Raw genomic sequence first — 21,436 nt, 5'->3', positions numbered from 1 at the left:
TGGATGCAAACTGCAAGGGCCAGACACTCGAGACAAGGACCATCAGTAACCAGGGAGATAAAGCGAGAAAACTCAAGAGGCAGCTCATCGTCTGGGCCACAAGAAAAAAATCGGAGACCGTATGCTGGGAACTTTGTCGACCTTCATCCTTGGGTGACACAAGCATTTTCTGGACATATTCGTAGCTATTCGTACTGGAACTAGGTCGACTCATCCTTTTGCAGCTTACAGGGCGTTACCGAAGTATGATACTGTATTTCACTGTAACTTGTCAAACAGCGAAAGCTACGGATCTAGCGAGCCAACTGGAACATTTGGCTGAGGGACGTGACAACATATTGTGAGAGTACACTCCTCCTGCGGAGAGTTCTCACAAACTTTGCTTCATTGCTCCATTTAGCTCGAAGGGGCCGCAGCATTTTTCCTTTGTCAGGTTATGCCGAAACAAAGCATAGCTGTAACGTGGTCACTGAGAATAACATTGAGGCGTAACATTCCCCATGAGAGTTCTGGCATCTATCCTATGATCTCTTATGCACTTATAAATGTCGCAGCCACGGGTGATCACTCGACAATAATCCGCAAATTGTCGTATGACAAACTGTGTAAATGGCTGGGTAAGTGCAAGGCTGTCCTCCTCATGACCATCTGTCTCACTAAGGACAGTCTTGAAAAACCCTTTTCAAGTCATTAGTCAGAAGGGGAGTTTCTGGAATACCTCCGACACCTAATGATTTCCAGCATCTATGAGACACTCGAGAAGGAGAACCTTATGCAGTTGCAACCTGCAAATCAGGTTGCAAACTGTCAGGAGGACTTAGATGAAGTCCCGCTTTGTACAAATGGTCTCTCAGCATTTGGCATGCAATGTGTGGAGGAGTTATGCCAGACATTAAAACCTTAATATCTATAAACTCCCGGAGGTATAATCGCTAGGAAGCTCGTATTCATCCCATCCCATTCATCAATCTACCCCCCATCTGCGTAGGGTGGAGTGGTAAAGGGTGAAATATAGAAGCTTCAACTGCCCAGCCCCTCTTTCCCCTTCTATTAAATCTCTATGCTTCACAGCTTTCACTGTTACAAAGACTGCCCAGCCCCTCCTTCCTCTAAGAAGCACAAATAGTATGGCCCAAACTGGAAGCCAGAACAGTGGGTTTTGTCGTGACCCAAAAGACCCGTTGTCCCTATGAACCCTGACGAAATAAGCGGTAAGATTCCTTCTGTCAATGGTTCTGAGATTTGAAAAAAAAAAAACTGGGGTGACATTTTCTCAAGACCATTTACTCTGTGCGCTGTCCAAACTTGATGGTAAAATCATAAAGATAAAAATATTTCTTCCTTTATTTTTTTTTTATTAAAATGCCAGTTCAAAGTAGCACTTGTTTTATCCTGTCCTCCCTTCTCCTTTGTCTTTCACGCTAATATTTTTGTGGTGCTCAACCAACTGGGCCACCAACTTATTTTATAAATAATAAAATACAGCCTTTATTTTTTGCTATTGGTTTTTAGAAATTTGGAGTTTTTTGTATAAATATGATTTGACGAGAATTTTACCAGGTGGCGTTTTTCCTTTCGGATTTATCAGAAAACACAAACCTTAGTTAAAACTGAATGCCTGCTGTAACCAGATCTGTTGCAACGAAGTCAGACTTTAAGCAGATCAGAAATGCCCCAGGGCTATCCGATAAGTGAAGCCAGTGTGCCAATGCGTTTCTGTGGTCGTAAGCGGTGACAAGCGGTAACTAGTACGCAGTCGATCATACTCAAACGCAGATGTGCAGGCCAGCCTTTAGAATAGAGAAAGTAGAGCAAGCGTCCACCCACCCTGGCTTTCGCCGCCATCCTCTGCATTGTCCGGGACCTTCTTGAGTCTCGTCCGGGCGGACAGTATGGCAGAGAGGTCGATGTTCAACCCCGGTTTCGCTGGCTCTTCTTTCTTCTGAGGAGTGGGCTTAAGTATGGCCGACGACACCTGGAGGCAAAGAAAATACTTAAAATGCTATATGCTCGGATTTCTCAACTACCGTAGAGTAACGCAGAAGTGCCCGCTAAACATTTTGAGATAACTGCGAATGGTGGGGGATGGGCGCTTGTTGGATCATCAATTTTACGTATATTTGTACCGTGCATATTTTTCCCAATGTTACAAACTTTGGAGGGGGCACCTAGTGCAAATTGGGCAGATGCTCGGTATTTTACGGTAGAGTTTTTCTTCCACAGATACCGAAAATTGAGAGTTCTTCCTCCACCGTTATTATACTTTGTTTATCCTTAAAGGGAAGCTGAACCAGTTTTGTATTTGAGGAAACACACAAAGATCGTCTTCATTTGACCACCAGGATTTTGAATACTGAATTTTTTTTTTTTTAATTTGGAGCATGGAGGTTGCAGGAAATCATTTTCAAAGTACCGCTGAAGGTGAGGGCAAGTTTCAATATTCTCGTCATCAAATCAAATGAGAAATTCTGTAAACTGCTTAATTTTTGCGAGAACCTAATTTTCACGAATTTCGTGAATCGCCTACAATTTGCAAAAAAATAGGTCCCGCGAACAATTCCGGTGAAATGTAAACACATTGTAATCTACATTGAGATCCCACCGCATCGTAAAAATTAGAGCCCGCGAATTATTCCAAAACTTCAGCTTTGACCTCAAGCTGAAGTCGTTTACAGTATAAGCCCCGTGGCAAATTTCTGCCGTCAAGGTTATAGAAAAAAAATCACCGTTGTATAAAAAACTCTGGAAAAAAACAAAATGCTCTACAGACTGGAAAATATGGTAAATAAACACACTGTATACCTGACAATAAACAAACACAGGAAGTGCGAAATTTCAACTATAGACTGCTCTTGCTGCGCGACAGGACAGAAACTTTACCTCGTCTATACCAGCCTCATTTTAGATTAGAGACCTGCTGGATGCTCAGGGTAGCAGACTGGCAGTCGACATTTTACTGAAAGACTAAGATTTTTCTCTTCACAAAAAAAAAACTAAGCTTCTCTTTACAGAAAATTAGTGACCAGTTTGAGGCTTCCTTCCCTAGTTCTTGCTACCACTTCCGAGTTCTGATTCGATTCGGAATACGGAAGCGAGTGTCGAAGCATTGCCTAGTGGGCTTTCATCCTCTGCTTTGTCAAGAGGTGCATACTCCCAGTTCAGTTTCTTCGGTGGTAGCGTGGACTGGTTGCACAGTTCTGTAGCATGTACAGAAAAGAGACTTCTTGGTATTTCCGAAAATTAATCATGTAACAAATCGTAGCTTGCTTTTCCAACTTCAGAGGCCTCAAATATTTGTCAAATATAAACGAAGAGGCAGTAGACAAATTGTGGCTGAGGTATTTTTAAACAAAAAGAAAGCTTCAAGGATTAGTAGTGCCAGATCAGACAGTGCTCAAAAAGGCCAAATAGTTCTGAAATCCAGAACAGGTTTGAGCCCCACTAAAGTAATGTCGACTTTTTGCTGACAAGGTTTTAACGAGCACATTCGAATAGTCTAAAACATGTTTAAAGAAGCAAAGTCTCATGCTTGCTGTTGAAGTTTCAGCTTAGGTACTTTGTACCTGGCAAACGGTCACATTGTTTCTTACCTTGATAAAAGAACCACTACATTTCAGCAGATTACCATAAGAATTTGTGTATGGTAAAGCTTTTGCTCGCTTGCTTTTCTGCGAGGCACACTTCGTATCAATCGGCAAGCTCTACATGTTACGAAATGCAATATACATTTGTAATGACAAGCAACAAGTTACTGTGACAACTCTATTTTCACAGGCTCAATATGACACAAATTCAGCAAAGTTTGCATTATGGAAGTACCATCACAGGCACGAAATTTCGCGATTTAGAGTATTATATTATGCATTTGTCACCGTAGGGTAACATATTCTAATTATCTTTTTTTTCCAATATTTGCCAAGACACAAATTTTTGCAGAAATTAAGTCGTTTACGGTAGTCTATCTCTTGGCCCAATAAAACTCCACAATTCCAGCATGGTCCCCCGCATGATGGAAAACTACTGAAGACTTCTCTTCACATGGATAATATTTGAGTGAACACTGACGTCCTGCAAAATAAGTATGTCATCCTAAATCAATCTAGTTTTGGCTTTCCAGCAAAATAAGATCAGACTCTTTTTGACCTAGGGGACAACCTGTGCTAAAATGCACTAGGACAGGTCCATTTCATAAAATTTGAATGTTGTGGTTATTCATCACTTCCTGAACTCCCTTCGTAGAGAGCAAATATTCATTTCCGTGCACTTCCTTGGAGAAGCAAATGCACAAGCTGCGTTCGTAAGAAGCTTGACTTATATTCAAATAAATATGGGATAATAGCAAGATCGGAAAAAAACATTAATATCTGTCAACGAAGCATAGATGTTGATAAATGTTTCATTGAAACTAATTTATACTTGTCATGGCGATAAGACCTGAGACTTTAGTTGAAAACTGCAAGACACACAGGAGTTGAGAAACAATTGTTGACCCATTTTTGCACAAATGCAGAAAGGACACACAGGAAAAAGTGGAAGACAGCACTGTGTCTGAAAGAGTGTCTTCCACTAATGGCTGCGTCCTTTTTGCACCTCTTTATTTCTTGTCTGTTCCCCTTTCCCTGCTACTGCTTTTCTTTTTTCCACACCAATCTCCAGTCTTACCATGATAATGAACTCACACGAGGGGTACGACTTTTGTCAAGGTAAGAGTGAAAGCATTCTAGGCTGCTGATTGGACATGGCCCCACTGCTTGCACATAATCAACCAAGGAAACATTTTTTTACCCGTTCACGAGTTCACAATTGGGAAATATTTTTGCGAGGGCATCTCACCAACATTCAAATAGAGAGAGAGGTCTCGCTGCATCTGATGTGCTTGTCCTTATTACCCTCTCATCCACTGGTCAATGTTAGCTTAGGTACAGCAGCAGAACAACTTGAGATTTGCAAAAGAAGGGCAGAGTGTCAGTGGCTTCCAACGTGAAATAGCAAACGATCAAACTTTCAGCCTGCGTCCGACCTCACTTCGCCACGGCGCTCAGTTTGTAGCAGACGATAAACTTTTTTCCCGGTCTGTTAGCAGACGACGTACGGAGTTTTCTTGTTTGATCTCTCCATTCGAATGGTGCTTTGTAGCAGACGAACAGAGCTATTTTCTCACGTTAGCGAATGAACTGTCTACAAATGCTATCTTCGCTCGCTCTGCAAAAGGCAAATTAGGTCTCGTGGTGACAAAAATCAGACCCCAGCTCACCTGCATTTTGAATGTGGTTTTTGTTCATTCACACTATTCACAAGAACTGCCCTACAACCTACAATGCAAATGTCTCAACATATGAACGAGACTTACCATTGCAGACGGAGGTGGCGGCGGAGGTGGAGGGGGCGGCGGCAGTGGAGGGGGGGGGAGGGGGAGGGGGAAGTGGGGGAAGTGATGGGGTCGCGTCTGCCCCCCTGCCGTCCCTCGTGCCTGGCATGGCCTTGACTGCAGGCAACGTGTCCCCGGAAGGTTTGCTCCTGGACGTTGAACCGATGTCACTCCAAGGACGCGTCATCCTCTGGTCGGACATCAACGTTGGAGAGGCACAGGACGCGTCACGCTCGCCGGATGCGTCATCGTCTACGAGCGTTTCGTCGTACTGCGCTCCGTTGCGGTATTTCTGCATTTCGATTAAAATAAATATGTAAATGCACTTCTGTTTCTGTTGTCGATGACACGCTACCATAGTTTACCACAGTGAGGGCAGTATAGTAACTTACCCTAGTTGGGATAATGCCATAACTTGCACCACAAAGGACACTGCTGTAAGTTATCTACAAAGGTCGCCGCCGTAATTTGCCCTAGTGAGGACACTATGATAATTTACCTTAGTAGAACACAATCATAATTTAGCATAATAAGGACAGTAAAGTAATTTACAATAACCAGGATACTACTACAACTTACCCTACAAAGGGTGGTGCTGTAATACTTGATCCCTGAGGCACCCCAGAAGTATATAGGTAACGTATAAGGCAGACATGACTCTTTGATTGCATATAAAGTTTTAGAGCCCGGAAAAATAACTTCAGAGCCCACCTTGAGTTCCCCTCGGTTACTTCATATTCAGACACTTAACTAAAAGCAATTCATGATTGATTAGATAGAAAGCTTTCGTCATATCTAAATGAATTACATCAACTTGTCCTTTGTTTTCAATTGCTGGAGTGCAAAATTGCCCAAACTGACAAAGGTTTGCTTCCACTGATCTGCCCTTCATGAAACCAAGCTGAGCAAGGTTAATTCTGTGTTCAAAAAAGCGACACAATCATGTACAAACAACCATCTAAAAAACTTTCAAAACATTAAACAGTAATAAAACCGGCCTATAATTTTTTTTTATCGGTTGGGTCTTCAGATTTAATCGGCGCCTTTTCACATGGTAGGAAGAGACTCTGATTTTAAAGACAAATCAAAAATATGTTTTAAAACGGGTATGAATAAGCTACAAATTTTTATGACACAAGAAGAAAACCCTGGGCATCAGCTGCATTATCAATAGCCGTAGCATCGCGCTAGGGCTACCGGAGTATGAAATGCCGCAGGTCTCAGTTCAGAAAAGGGATGGCCGATTCTGTCAAGTCATACTTTTGTCGTTTAGCAGAGACTCTGAAAAGGATTAGCAATTACTTAACCTTCATCGCTACAGCAAACTAAACCAGACAAAAAATATGCACGAGCGCTACGAGCTCTTTACGTGACATCACTCCGTGAGATAATTCACATTCTATTAAAATTTATAATTTTTACCATTGTCAATATCTTATGCAGTGCATTTTTCGTACATGTTCATCGCTTCCCTCTTTGTTTTTTGTTTAAATTTCTTATTAAACTGTACAATTCCCTTTGAAGCACTTTGAGTAAACGAAGGAATGAATAAAAATTATTTAAATTAGACAAAATTAGTTGATCAACTAATTAAGATATAACCGCAGCTCACCCTCTTGTATTCCCGAAGCCGTTCCAATGTCTTGAGACGCTCGCTGTCAATCCGCTCGCGGCTCATTTCCAACCGCTTGTGAGTTTCCTCCCGCTTCTACGGGGCAGAAATTTAAGAATCATAATCAGTAACAAACCGTAGTCACTCGCGCTGAAGTGCTTCATTGGTTGCAGGCCACAGAGTCAACGTCCCAGCCATACCTCGGCGAATTCGCTCCCGCGTACGCTCAACTGAGCTCGATCTACTCACCGCGTGACTGTGAATCACTTCGCAAGTTCTGAGGGGTTCATGGTGCAATGGCGAATCACTCTGTGAAATCGGGGTGATGATGAGCGACTTGGTGAACACTGAAGGCTAGTTCACACGCACATCTGTTTGGCGCTGTGCAGACTTGGGTTCTCTTACAACGAGAGGACACAGTGGCACACTGGCATCATTTACGAGGTGGCCTTGGAACTGCATCTCGGTAGAGAGAAGGTTTTGCAGTATTTGCAAGTCAAACATATACAATATATCCATCAAAAAAAATCCCCTATAATCTTGTAAGAAAATTTTCGAGCCTATGGTGAAAAAATGATGTGCAAAAAACAGAAAATATACGGAAATCGCGAATGTTCCAAGGCCACCCGAAAGATGGTGCAAGCATCTTCTCTTGTTGCGAGACATCGGAAGATTGCACAACGCACTCGATTGCAACCGAATGCAAGTGCGTGAACCAGCCTCGAAGCACGTTTCACAAGCAGAAACTTTTCTCCTAAAACGGCACGATTTTTGCCGCCAAACTGCTCTGTCCTGCCACAGCAGCTGAGCGGCGTGAAATGCGCTTGATAGTGAAGGGACTTTGTGAACTTTGATGATGAAGGACTTTGTGAACTCTGATGATGAATGACTATGTAAACTCTGATGGTGAATGACTGTATAAACTCTGATGGTGAATGAATGTGTAAACTCTGATGGTGAATGACCTTGCGAACTTTAATGGCAAAGGATTTTGTGAGCTCTGATGGTGATTGACTTTATAAACTTTGATAGTGGATGACTAAATTCTGATGGTGAATGAGTTTGTGAACTCTGATGGTGAATGACTCCATGAACTGAAGCTGGTGACAACTGCCAAAACTAATCCTAGGCAATAAGATGACTGAAGCAATGATGATGATGATAAGGGGTTTAACAGTGCAACAGCTACGAGCCCATACTCCATTAAATAAACATAATTATGCTTACAAAATGTGGCTGAGGTGGTGATACTTCTAAAGCTTATCTAGCGGCTTGACCTGGCAACACTTATTAGATAATTTCCAAAATCACATACTTAACTAAGGGAAAGATTCGAAACGATGCCACACAACAGGCACAACCCCAACAACATGGGCTGAAACACTCAATCTGGACTTTTGCAATGCCTACTGTTCTCACAAGCTAAATTCTCTCAAATTGTAGAAGAGTTCAAAGATTGAGACTTAAGCTTAGCTTTTCCAACACATGTTTGCACCAAAGCTTCTTGAAAATACTGACGGGTAAGACGAAGAAGCATGGAGGGCGGTTTCAGCTCACATTGTCTGTGGTAGTATAGCTCGACCAAAAATACCACACATTCTCCAAGTTTAATTTACCTCCTAAGATAAATGCATGAGCTCTGTAATTTCATTTCCTCTCTCTCGAATTCTTAGAATTCATAATTGCAAGAAGCTGAGTTTCGAGACAGAAATTGAAGGACACTACGTCTAAGAAATTTCCTGGAATACTGAAATCTAGAAAAGTTTCAAAAATTTTGGCATACACTATATTTTATTAATGAATACAGCAGAACCCCTTATAGTAAAGGCTGAGATAGCAAATATATGAATATAGTGAGCTGAAGTTAAAATATGTTTAAAATAATAGCATTTGAGTTACAGGATACAATGAAGATACTGACATACTGTAAAACCTTTAATGTTCATGAGCCCTGAAATTTTGTGAATGTTGTGAATACTGAAAAGTTTAAAGGCATATGACAATTTTTATTGGCCACAGAGACAAATTTCAGCCTTCAGAATTTGCAAAACTTCAAGGTCACAAATATGACCCCTCTGCACTATTTGCAAAAGAATGGAGCTGCAAAATTAAACGGTTTTACAGTCATAGCAAAGATATTTTCCTGAAAAAGAAACTGACTTATACCATATTTAGTTGTTTGATACCTCCTCAGCACCCAATTTCACTACAAAAGGAGAATTACAAAAAGCCAAGTTAAGGGGAGCCTAGTCTTGAAAGTCTTTGTCATTTGTGATCAATTTTATATTAAATTTTCACATCTACTACAAGTTTTTTGTGTTAAACACAAGCTTATTGTTTTCCTATCTGATAGTTTTCAAGGAAACCTTATCTTTGTCATAAATGTTTCTGCCAAACTTTTTTACAATACCGCCATGCAAAATATTCCACAAGGTATGTCAGCATGCTCCAGAAAAAGTAGAGTGCAACAAAACCGTTCTTATAATTTTAGCATCATTCTAGAAAAAGTTAGTTGAGATTTTTGCAGTGACAATTAGAAATGATTCATTACAGATGGCCAATTAGAAAATTTTGTTAATATTTTGCAAAAATACTAGTCTGGTTGTACTATCTAATTTATGAGGTATAATTTCAGAAAAAAAAAGTATTGAGATCCAAATTTCACATTGAAAGTTACCATGGGCGAAACTGTGCATTGTAACGAAAAAGTGAATTCTGAAAACACAAGGAAAGATTTTCAAACATGCTTATAAATTACCTAAATAAAAAAACTTTGAATCGGTGTAACTATAGTTTTGCACTTCTTGATTGTATTAGAAAACGTGCTTGTGACTTACAGATCACAAAATATGTGTTTAAAAAATTAATTTTTATCTATTATTATTGTATAAGAAAGGGTTTTCGCTTTAAGGAACACTAAAAAGGAAACAAAAAATATTAAACAGTCTGGAAAAATTACAAGTAATAAAAATTCCTTTTCTGCAAAAACATTTTTTTTTAAATTATTTACAGCATTAATGGTTTTAGATTACAGCTTTCAAATGCGCACGAAAAATATGGGTCATAACGTCACCACATGTACACGCTAAGGGCAATGTTTTCATCCTCTCCTTACCTCTCCTCCGTGCTGCAAAATCACAAGCAAGAGAAAAAAGTGAAAAGGAGAAGCGCTGAAGAGTGCTGAAGAGAGATAAGGAAAGGTAGTTGATGAGAATGGTGCCCTTGGTGTGTGTACATGTGGTGACGTTATATACCACTCTTTGTTGCACACGTTTGAAAGCTGTAAACTAAGTCTAGCACTGTAAATAACTCTACAAAAAGATATTTTCTTGCACAAAATTTATTTTGTAATACTTGTAATTTTTCCAAATTGTTTTTTAGAAAAAAATTCATTTTTTGTGTTTTTTTTTTAAATATGGTAGGAGCTGTTAGCTACTCTTTTTAAGAAACCACAGTAAACAAATCTGGGAAAACATAACCGAATTAAAGTGGCAATGTAGGCTAGTAATAGGTTCATGACTAACAGTAACAAAACAACACACGAAAAACACAAAGCTAACAAAAGGAGTGCACGGGACAATCGCTGACTGACAATCAAAAGTTTGGTGGTGGTTGTTGCTGAGCTTAATTTTCCAAAAAATTTCAATTTTCTATCAGCGTTCGTCTTGCATACTCCTTTCGCTCGTGTGTTTTCTGTGCGTTGTTCCATCGTTATACCACATAACTGATAACGCTTTTGGCAAAAAAAAGTCAAAGCCGCTGTTGATACTGCAACATCTGCACCCAATAACAGAGCACAGTGACAATGTCTAAACATTCTGTAAAACTGCAGCATGTAAAGCGAAGAACACCTTCCAAGTTTGTCTAGAAAATAACTTTGGAGTCGCCTTCCGCGTCCCCTCAGTTTGTTTCATGTTTCACTCACAATTTGGACGGAATGGTGCTGCTTGACGTGCCTCTGCCTCTCCTCTTTCCTTTTGATCTTCTTCTGATGCTCAGCAACGCAGGCTTTCTGAAAACGGTCCCCAATCGTCACGCATCAGTCACTCCAATCGTGGCCGATCTTAAAAATCTATTTTTTCGCTTCGTAAACTAAGAGCCAAGTGTTTCAACACACTGACTATTTAAGAAGACAAAGTTTCCTAGGTTACCAGATTACAAGGTGAAGCATAAAAAGCTGGCAGGGACCTAACATCTAGAGCCTGGGACCACAGTACAAACGGGAAGCTCATGTTTTTTTCTCCATTCAGTTAGTATGTCTTGGACTGAAAACGTCAGCTTTGTCAAAGAACAAAAAAATTTGTGCCAACCCTCTAATCTTGCCTTTTACTTCCTTCGGAGCCATGGCTAACATACACCGTGTGCATCTTATAAACCTGTTTCAATACAATCGGGGCCAAACGCTAAAGGCACAGCAAAAAAGTGACCCCGTGCAGGCTACATACAGTGCAGCTCAAAGTAATCTTGTATCAATTTATTTGAGCATGGTAATCACCATGTTTATACTCAATGTTGTTTTTCAGAGATGGAATTGAGCAGTGGACATATTGTCTTTAAAGTATTCAGCCTGCACAACTAATCCGAGTAGGGGGCTTAAAGTAAAAGCACCATGACCGAAGTACCAGAAAGCCTGTCCCTACTAAAGTTTGGATTAAAGTCCCGAACAGCACTAAAGAGTGGTGGTGCTCAAGAACAGGCAGCACCACAGAACTGCACTAAAAAAATTGGCTGCATGTTTGGTCATTCTGCCAAATGCGTTTAAATGTGGTACCCTTATAGGGTGGATGGTGCTCTCAGTTGGGGTGGTGCCACGGCATGATGACCCTTAGTCTTTCAGTGCCTGGAGTGGGTGGTGCTTTTAGCTCAGGTGGTGCTTGTGGCACGGTTTTACATGGAAACAGAGTATGGGGGTCAGACCATTGTTTTTTTGTGATACTGTGTGCACTCCCTTCAGCACCACCCGGGTACAAAGAAAGCCTTTGCACCGAATTTTTTGGGTCACCAAGAAAGGGGAGTGTGCTTTTCTGCCCTTTCCACCCCTCGTTGTGCACACTCTCTCTACACCACCTGTTTCTGCTCCTCTCTTTCTTGCATGTTCCACCCTTCTCCGCTCCGCATGCTTTCTCACACCATCTGCTTGTGTTCATCTCTTTTCTGGGTGCTGGGACCGTAGCTCAGTCAGCAGCACACTCGGCTTCTACGCCGGGGACAGGGGTTCTATTCCTGGCATTGGTTGCCGCTTTTTTTCAAGAGCGTTTAGCGGTTACTGACTGACCGACTTAAACATTTTATGTTTACGTGGCTACTGAGGTTACTTGGCCCTCATAAAACTACCACTTTAAAACAGGGCTGGAGAACAGCAGTGACGGTTGGCACTGAAGAGCAGTGTTAGTGAAGTGCTGAAAAGAGCAGTGAACAGTACTGAACGGCACCAAATAACAGTAAAAGAACATAATGATAGTTAAAAATAAAGAACAGTTCTCAACACTAGCACTAAAGATAAGAGCAGAGAAATAGTGTTCAAGAATGGCACTAAGGGAACAGTGCTGAGGAACAGCACAGAAGGACAGCACAACAGAACAGTGCTGAAGAACAGAGCTAAGGAACACCGGTGAAGAATGGCGCAAAAAGTGCCGATAACATCACAAAAGGACCGCACAAAAGAACAGTGCTGAAGAACAGAGCTAAGGAACATTGCTGAAGAATGGCGCAAAAGAGACTGTGCTGAAAACATCACAGAAGGAGAGTACGGAAGAGCAGGGCAGAACGAAGCTGAAGAACAGCATCGAAGAATGACACCAGAAAAGACTGTGCCGAAGGACAATGCTGAAGAACGGCACTGAAAGCCGATGCACTAACCATTGCGAAGCGGCCACTCACCCTCTTGTTCCGGATGTTGGCCCGCTTCCTGTAGAGACGGTTGAGTCGCTGCTTCAGCCGATCCTGTTTGGAGAGGTTCACCGAGCTCTCGGCCTCGGAGTCCTCGTCAAGCTGATCTCTTTCCTCCACAGCGTCGTAGAAGATCCCGTCGTCCAGCTCCTCTGCACGAGGCCCCGTCCACACGACCCCACGCTCGTCTCAAGGCCTCGAGGCTATGGCGCCTGGAACGCGTTTTTGACTGGTGTGTGTCCTATCCCGCCCATACCGTATTGACTCGCGTAATGAACCCACTCGCATAATGACCCGCCCCCTTTTTGTCCTTGAGGAAATACCTTTTTTTTTTTTGTGTGTGTGTGGGGAGAGCACCCCAATTCAAAAGTTGGTGTGTAATATCTGTTCACTTTATTTTGATGCGATCGCCGGTGCCGTAGATGATCGGAATAACGTAACATCACACCGTTATATATCAAGCAACGATGCCAAAAAGTCTAAGAACCATGCTAAACAAACTCCCACGTAAACAATCTCCCGCGACGCGAGCACGAACGACGCAAGTCACAGTTTAAAAATCGCGCCTTTTTGTGGCGGAGCGCCATCTGTCTATTGCAACAGAAAGCTCCTTGCTTATAGCGCAATGGAGGCGCGGCGGTACGTAAAGAAAGTAACAAACAACGTACAATTGCCGCCATTTCATCGCTGCTTCTGTTTTTGTGTGGATTGTGTTTTGCAGAGAACTTGGACACCTGCTGCGAAAGCTACGACAGGCCAGTACGCTAGCTATACGGCCGGTTTTAAGCTCAAAGTCGTTGAGCATGCGTTGGAGCATGGGAACCGCGCAGCTGGATGGCATTTCAGCGTCGATCCGGTGCATGTACGCTACTGGCGAAAACAAGAGGAAGAGCTTCGCGCTACAAAAAAGGATTGCCACGCATTTCGAGGGCCAAAAAAAGGCAAGTTTCCTCTCGTGCAGAACGAAGTTCTGGAATGGACTATGTGAAGAGGCTCCGCAGTGAAGGCTGTGCAGTGTCGCACGAGCTGATTCAAAACCACGCGGCAAGCGACGTCAGTGAAGAGAGTGACAGTAGTTGCAAGTAGGAGCACCAACAAATGGCCAGCTAGTGACACGAATAAAAAAAATGGTTACATATATGTTGTGTATGCACTTTTACTTCTTTAAAAAAAAATAAGGTTTTATTTAATAGTGAGTTCCCTATCTACATCGTGATACGAAATTTTAATTCTTATAAATCTGTTGCAACTTCTTTTTTTTTTTTTTCCCCTCATCCCGCGTAATGAATTCTCCCCCCAAATTGACGTTAACTTTTCTGAAAAAAAGGCCGGGTTCATTACGCGAGTAAATACGGTATACCGAAAGCGGTCCCAAAGTGGCAACAAAGGAAATCGAGGGACCACATTTGAGGACATGTTAGACACACCAGTCGGAGATGCATTCCAGACGCGTTCCGGATACCGTAGTTTAGGCAAACCCCGACGGGGCGGAAAGCGACTTACCCTGGTGCCAGGCCTGGTCGAGGATCTCCTTCTGCCTGCGCAGCATCTCCTCCTCCTCCTTGAGCATCTCCAGGCTGATGTCGAAGATGCCCAGCTGAGACTCGTACACCTCGTTCTCCAGCGCCTTCAATCCGTCGACGCACTTCAGCCCGGACTCCTGGCTCAGCTGGAGAACAGTGGAACAGAAACGAAAGTGTAGATAGTGTCGTGTGTTCATGGCGTAACATATTTTCCGATCTATAGATCATTCTACTAGGCTGAGGGGAGAGAGGAAAATGAGCCTGCCCGTTTGGGTAGTTCCGGCGGTAGAGCCGCCCGGAACTGCCCAATTGATGAGAATGATGCGTGCCCTTTACCTCTTCTACCACGCCGAATCAGTTGAAGGGCCCAAGCGGGACGGTCAGCTTCTCGTTTGCTGTTGGGATCAGGTACATGCCCTTTCCTTCTTTTATCCCAAATATTTTGTTGAAATGCTTGGATGTATGTGGATGGCGCTGCGGTCAAACAAAACAGTGCCGCCTAGAGTGCCCTCGGTGGAATGGTCTATGCAAGACGTGCACTTGACTTCATCACACGATTCTGGTGATCATTCCCAATTGTTCTTGCCGAGAAAAAACAAATTCGATGTTGCGAAACGCATGTTGCAGAAGGTACACACTCAGCAGCAAGGTCAGCACAATGGCAGCTGATGCGACGTCAGAGAAAGCCATGTCGCACCAGCACCCCCTTACAAATGGCCATTTTCAGAAAAAAATTTGTGGACAAGTCGTATCTTTTTATAAGTTGCACTCTCCCATTTGTGTGATTGGCGCAACAAAACTGCATTGATAAGCCAGCCTATGTATGGTGTGATCGCAATGCATGTGCAAGTGGGAACCAGTTTCAATATTCTCACCAATGAACCAAACAAGAAATATAACTCCCGAGGCAAATTTGCGCAGTTAAGGTCCATACTTATAACAAAACAAACGCTTATGAGTCACACCATTCTGTTAATGTACAAACTAGAATATTTAAAAAAAAAACACCGACATATACATTGAAAAATATGCTAATTGTTTAATTCCTTGTAGGTGTCTATCCACATGCATAGCCTACCCAATCAAACCAATGATGCGAGTAGATTAGTCTGGGCTTGCATTTGTTTTAGCTTTTCTTAACGCAGAACATATCCTATGGCTGGCACCTAACCACTTCTTGTACCCAGCCAGGGACGGAAGTCGATAAGCCGAATGCCAGCCAAACAATGACGCAGCGCTCGTCTCCAGGCCGATTGAATGCCTGTGCCAGACGACCGCCTTCCTTGAGCGTGTCTGTGTTACCCCCGACAGGTGAAAAAAAATTAAGTGTTCAGCCTATTAGCAATGCTCGGCTCCATCAAACGAGCGCGTTCCAGGTTTCCAGAATAAAAGAGTGCAAAAACAGTGATATAAAAACCGAGATAAAAAACAGACACTCCTTAGATGTGTTAACCTTGCCGCAATGGTAGCAACGGGTTGAGGTACGTTCCGAGTGTTTGGTTCTCTTTTGCCACGAGCTGGCGCCAGAGCTCTGCTCGGCGCTGTCGCGTCCCAACCTTTCTGTTCTTCAAATGCTCCATCTACTGCATGTCGCACTCCAACAGGCTCTCAGAAAGTCGCATTTACATTGCCACCACAGAAGATGGCACCCAGCTACCACTTGTGCCATCCAGTCTCTGCGTGCGTACACAGTTTCTCCACACTAACATATCATATTCTGTGTTACCACTGCCTTTGCCATGCTAGTACGGCAAAGGGGCCCTTTGTTTTCTTTGATTACAATGCTGCTTTTCCGCCAAAGCGTCTCGGGACATCGGGACCTCTTCAAGCTGCAACAGCAGCTTTTTAGTCCCGAATTCCTCCTTTTTGGTAAAAACCAAAGAGAAATAAGAGACTTCTTACAACACAATCGCCGGCAGCTTGCTTTAGTCGGGGTTCATCATTGTAGAGTTAAAATAATAAATCTAGAGCAAGAGGCCCACCATCTTGCAATGCATTTGGATCACTTCAAAGCGGCAAGGCAGAGACTTTGACGTTGGTGTTCCCTATGGCCGAGGTCACTGATGAGGCTTCAATAAACACAGAGCATCATCAAGTAATCACCTACAAGGTCAGTACCTGGTCTTTTTAGCTGTATTCTGCGAGAAAACACAGGCATTAGGGATTGTGCTAAAGACTAAAGTTAACAAAAAATAGACCCTTTTCAAAATTGTGCGCCCTCCAGTAGCCGCCAAGCCAATTGCCCGAGGCCAGCATACATTGGGCACGTATTTTGAGGATGCATTGGACGCGATAATGTCAGCGTTTGGCACATTGTCGGGTCAAATGTAGACGACACGAGTGCCACGTCACCGCTCGGCGTGAACTCGGATTCAATGACGTGCTCCGTGCAGGAAGTGATACCCAAAATACGGTGGACGCCAGTGTTGTCTGACAGACTTTTGAAACTGCTCCCCTGGAAAGCTTCAGCGCGTCGCACTAAAACAAACATGCCTAACGCGTCGTCCACTTCCTTTCTCGTTCGTTCTCTCACGAACACCGATGTCGGCGCTTACGCTTTGCACCACTCCCCTCCCGTCTTCGCACCCCCGTTCGGTGTCCAACACCCTCCCCCGAGAGGCCCCGCCCCTCCTCACCAGCTGGAGTATCTTGCTGTGCTGCAGCTCCCTGGTCCCCTTCTGGGCCCCGAGCAGCTTGAGCCTCTCCTGGCAGACGAACACCTCCAGCTTCTGCAGGCGCGTCAGGGCGTGCATCTCAAACGTCGACCGCCCAAACTTCTTCTGGTCCTCCAGCATGCGGTTCCTCTGCCCTGGAAAACAAGAGGCATTCCACCTTCTTCCAACATCTGCCAATTTGCGAGGTATAAACTAAAGTCGCTGGATCCTGCTGGAAAGTAGCGCCAAGCTCCCCATATGGTCGCCATCTTGGTTCATAAAATGAGAAGTTTTTCCTCGTCCTCTCCCCTCTTGGCATGCCAATCTAAAATCCCGGCAACAGGTTGCTTCATAAAGACATTTCTTGAACACCGAGATTTTGTTATCGACACAAAGTGAAACAAGCGCACATCTTCGTACCATCACCAGATGCGGCGTCGGTGCTTCGCGGTATCGAAAAATCAGTTTTCCTGTTTTGGGGTACGCAAGAAGAACAATACCGTTGGAAAAGATCTGTCTGTGGACGTAAGGATTGATAAGTGGATTTAATGCACAGTGCCAAAGACGCTTATATTGGCGAGGAACCCTTTCAGCACGATGATGCTCCGTAGCAACCTTGGCGCAAACAGTTCAGAACGACCCTCTCGAAGATTCCAAGATTCGAATGGACCGAAATGGTGATTGCCATGGCAACCGAGACCAATTGACCAATCACCTTGCGAGGTTTGGTCAAGCATACGTTAGTATTTGTTTGTGTCCGGCTAGCAGGCAGAGAAGGCAAGGGCACTACTTTCCCAGGATCCACAACTTTAGTATGAACAAGAGCCCGATGTTCCCAGGCTTAGCCCTTTGCAGTCAAATACCCCGATTTAGTTCAGGGTCGTTCCAGTCAGAAATTCTTTTGGAAAAAGGAGTCGGGGGAAAGAAAAGTTACTTCGGTATACAAAAGTAACACAATATTTGTTTTCGCGGTGCAACTGCTTTCTTCAGTTCTTCAAGCGAAACTTCGGCAGTTTGCGATAGTTTAATAATTCTCCAAGATGGAGGCCACTGTCTCGTGCACTCGCTTCATCTTTGTTGCCAGCGTCACCGCACTCAGCAGAGGGTGCAGTGATGCTAGCATTGAATCCTATGGACCACATTCGCAAAATTATCAATTTCTGCTTTTCTTGACAGAAGATTGTAATGTTCCTCTGGACTATAACTGCCTGGATATCATAAAACGCAAATCAATTAGAATTTTTATATTTCCATTAAAACTTTTTTCACACCACAGATTATCCCAAAAAGTGGGCCATGTAAAGATTTCCTTTTTTTCTCTCTTTCAGTATAGAGGGACCTTAAAGGACACATGCAAAGGAAAAAAACATTTTTTTTAAACAGCTTAGATGGGAAAAGGATGTCATAAAACAATATTACAACGCTGAAAAAAAAATTTTAGAGCTATATTTATGGCGCAATACGAATTTGTAGTTGGCGCCCGCCGGCGCCGCAGAAAAGTGGCCCTTATTTATCACATGGCTGGCCCTTATTTATCACGTGGTGCTTGCGCTCCTTCGGAAGCTTCGTATGGCGTCTAAAAGTAACTTATTCATCTTTGTTTGAAGTATAACAAAAAAAACTAAGATTAACAGGTAACTTTTAGAGCCCAAAGAAAACTGAAAAAGCGCAAGCAGACGTGATAGACCTGTGCGCCGGTCAGACGACGGCGGCGGCGCCCCGAAGCAGACGAACTTGTGCGGCGGCGGCGACGGCGGTGTGGAGAAACGCGTTGAAGCGGCGTTCGCACAACACTCAGCGTGCGGCGGCAGCGTGACTTTGCAGCGGCGGCAACGCAGCGCGGCAACAACGCAGCGCGGTGGCGCGCAGGCCTACCACGTGATTAGCGGCAGCTCCCGCGGGAGCCAACTACAAATACGTGAAGCGCCGTAAATATAGCTCTAAAAATTTTTTTTATTCGTTGTAAAATCGTTTTATGACATCCTTCTCCATCTAAGCTGTTTAAAAACAATGTTTTTTGCCTTTGCATGTGTCTTTTAAGTTTGAGAACCCACGGGGAACAAATCAGCCCACCTCCCACGAGATCCACGGTCCTCCGGTAGTACTCCTGGTAGAGGTGCTGGGCGGCCTCATTGGCCGCCTGCCCCCTCGCCTCCCAGTCGTCCGCCGCCCTCCGGGCATCCCCGCGCACCCGGGGTCCCAGCCGCGGGTCCTCGGCCCTGCGCCGCGCGAGCGTCCCCCGCTCTGCAGCCAGCTCCCTCAGCTCCAGGAAGGGCCCCAGCTGGAAGTTGTAGATCTCGGCCAGGGCGATGGACACGTTGGCCACCACCTGGTCCTCCAGGGCGTACACCGTGGACAGCTCCAGCATCGTCTCGGAGCGGGAGCGCAGGGACAGCACCTCTGAGAGGTCGCCATAGGCACGGTCCAGCGTCCGCTCCAGGCCGCGCAGACGGAATTCCTGGAGTGGAGTTGACGCAACAAAACAGAGGGTTCGATTTCGGTCACCGCTAAAGTGAGATCTGGTTTAACTCTTGGTGAGCGAGCTAAAATATTGTTAGGAGACGGTTCGTAATCTAATGTGAGCGAATAACGGAGATTGTCTGGTGAAGCGTTATTTGCAGAGAGAAATAAAGTGAGAAAATACCTTCAGGTTCTCTAATACGGAGATCATGTTGTTAAAATAACATACAGCAGTGCGCCTCGTTTTTCTTTGTGAATCTGTTCCGACCCCACGGACATGGAAGGGGAGACGGCAACCCAAACCACTCTGACGAGGGGCCAGCTGGGGTGTGTACACCTAGACTGCACGAACTGGCAAGGAAAGGTGCTCAGACAAGGGGAGGATGATCATTTGCTCGTTTGCTGAGCGGCCGCTGCCGCGGGGCCTGAACCTCCCCCGCGCGCTCGGCGTCATTTAGGACGGTGAAAGAGGACACTCAGCTTCCAGGCACCAATGAAAGACGCTCACGTCGGAAACCTTTCAATGTACTCTTTGTCATTGTTTTAACCTTATATAACCTAAATAAAGTCTTTCTTTTAATCTTTATTTTAAAAACGGTGACATCTTGCACCATCAACTTAACAAATCTCAAAAGTGGGATTTACATCGGAAATGTGCTTTTGGAGGCTGCTGTCACTGGAGAGTGTCGACACATCAGAGGACGTCGACAACGAGGCATGGTGAGCAACGTGTGAATTTCAACTGATGCCGCTGCTACTATCATTGTGAGGAGCGGTACAGTCAAGGTCAAGCCTTAGTGACAATGCGCGTAGACATTTCTTCATGAAATCTACTTGCCTCAACATCTATAGCGATCAACTGTGTGTTCATCGTGGAAAAATGAAACTGAAACTCCAAGATGGCCGATTGGTTGGTTGGTTGATTTGGTGTTTATGGCGCAAAAGCTACCATCTTGAGAAGAACCACTGGCACGAGGCTGCCGGTCAACCGGAGGTCGTGCCTGAATCGACTGGGGTGTCTGTGTGCTCCCGGCGTTACCTGGGGCACCCTGCTTCCCCGCAGGTTGTTTCGGGGCCTGAAAGGGGCCTACCAAGTCCTCAAGAGAGAACTGAGTGGCCCTGGACTCCGTACGTGGCACAGGGCCTCTGCGCACTGTGTCGGAGTAGGTGCCTTTAAAAATGAAGGAAAACCTTTGTTTTGCTTCAGAATACGATAAGCTCTCTTTGGCTCGCAAGGTAAGGATTTCCTTTTCTTGTCGCCACAGCGGGCAGGACCGAGTGTAAGCAGGGTGAGGACCCCTGCAGTTCGCGCAGGCAACTGAATTTTCACAGACGTCGGCCACATGGTCGTGGCTCCCACAATTTGCACACGTCTCCCTCCCCCGACAGCTGCGCAACCCGTGACCAAAACGCTAACAATGGAAGCATCGCTGTGGGTTCCGGACGTACGGTCTGACACGGCAATTCAAGTAGCCAGCCTTTACGAGTGCAGGAAGCGTGTGACGTTCAAACGTCAGGATAAGGTGTTTAGTTTTCACCTCTGCACCGTCACGCCTCGTCATAATGCGCTTGACCGCCACTACTCTAGATGTCCGCAGGCCTCCCAAGATCTCGTCTTCACTACTGGAAAGAAGATCATCTGAAATCAGCCCTCGAATGGTGTTGAAAGTTCTGTGTGCTCACTGTTACCTGTATGTCACCTAGGGATGTCAATTTTAGAAGAGTAATGCTCTGGGACTTTTTTGAAACTTCAACAAGCAGATCACCAGAATGCCATTTCTTTGCTTTGTAATCACCACCAATCTGACTGTCGAGAACCTTTGCTACAAGAAACGGTGACATCTTAGAGAGAGGTTTGTCAGGGACCTCAGAGTGAATCACCATAAATCTTGAAAAAGTTTCATCTTCCTTAACTTTGACTATGACTGTT

At 44.3% G+C, this 21,436-nt stretch overlaps 1 protein-coding gene across 1 annotated transcript in view; it reads right to left on the bottom strand.

The window, feature by feature from the left end:
• LOC8031254 (junction-mediating and -regulatory protein) overlaps positions 1-21,436 on the bottom strand; it is a 38,871-nt gene that overhangs the window by 6,323 nt on the left and 11,112 nt on the right. Inside the window, 9 exon segments of the mRNA XM_029990019.4 lie at positions 1,828-1,975; positions 5,351-5,407; positions 5,409-5,660; positions 6,981-7,076; positions 10,906-10,992; positions 12,861-13,021; positions 14,373-14,538; positions 17,029-17,201; positions 19,120-19,504. Coding sequence (XP_029845879.2) covers positions 1,828-1,975; positions 5,351-5,407; positions 5,409-5,660; positions 6,981-7,076; positions 10,906-10,992; positions 12,861-13,021; positions 14,373-14,538; positions 17,029-17,201; positions 19,120-19,504 — 1,525 coding nt within the window.

This window comes from Ixodes scapularis, unplaced genomic scaffold (genome assembly GCF_016920785.2).
Source record: "Ixodes scapularis isolate PalLabHiFi unplaced genomic scaffold, ASM1692078v2 PGA_scaffold11__112_contigs__length_91849675, whole genome shotgun sequence".
In the NCBI taxonomy this organism is placed as follows: domain Eukaryota; kingdom Metazoa; phylum Arthropoda; class Arachnida; order Ixodida; family Ixodidae; genus Ixodes; species Ixodes scapularis.
Note: the sequence above shows the minus strand (reverse complement) of the source record. Positions and strands in the feature narration are given on the sequence as shown.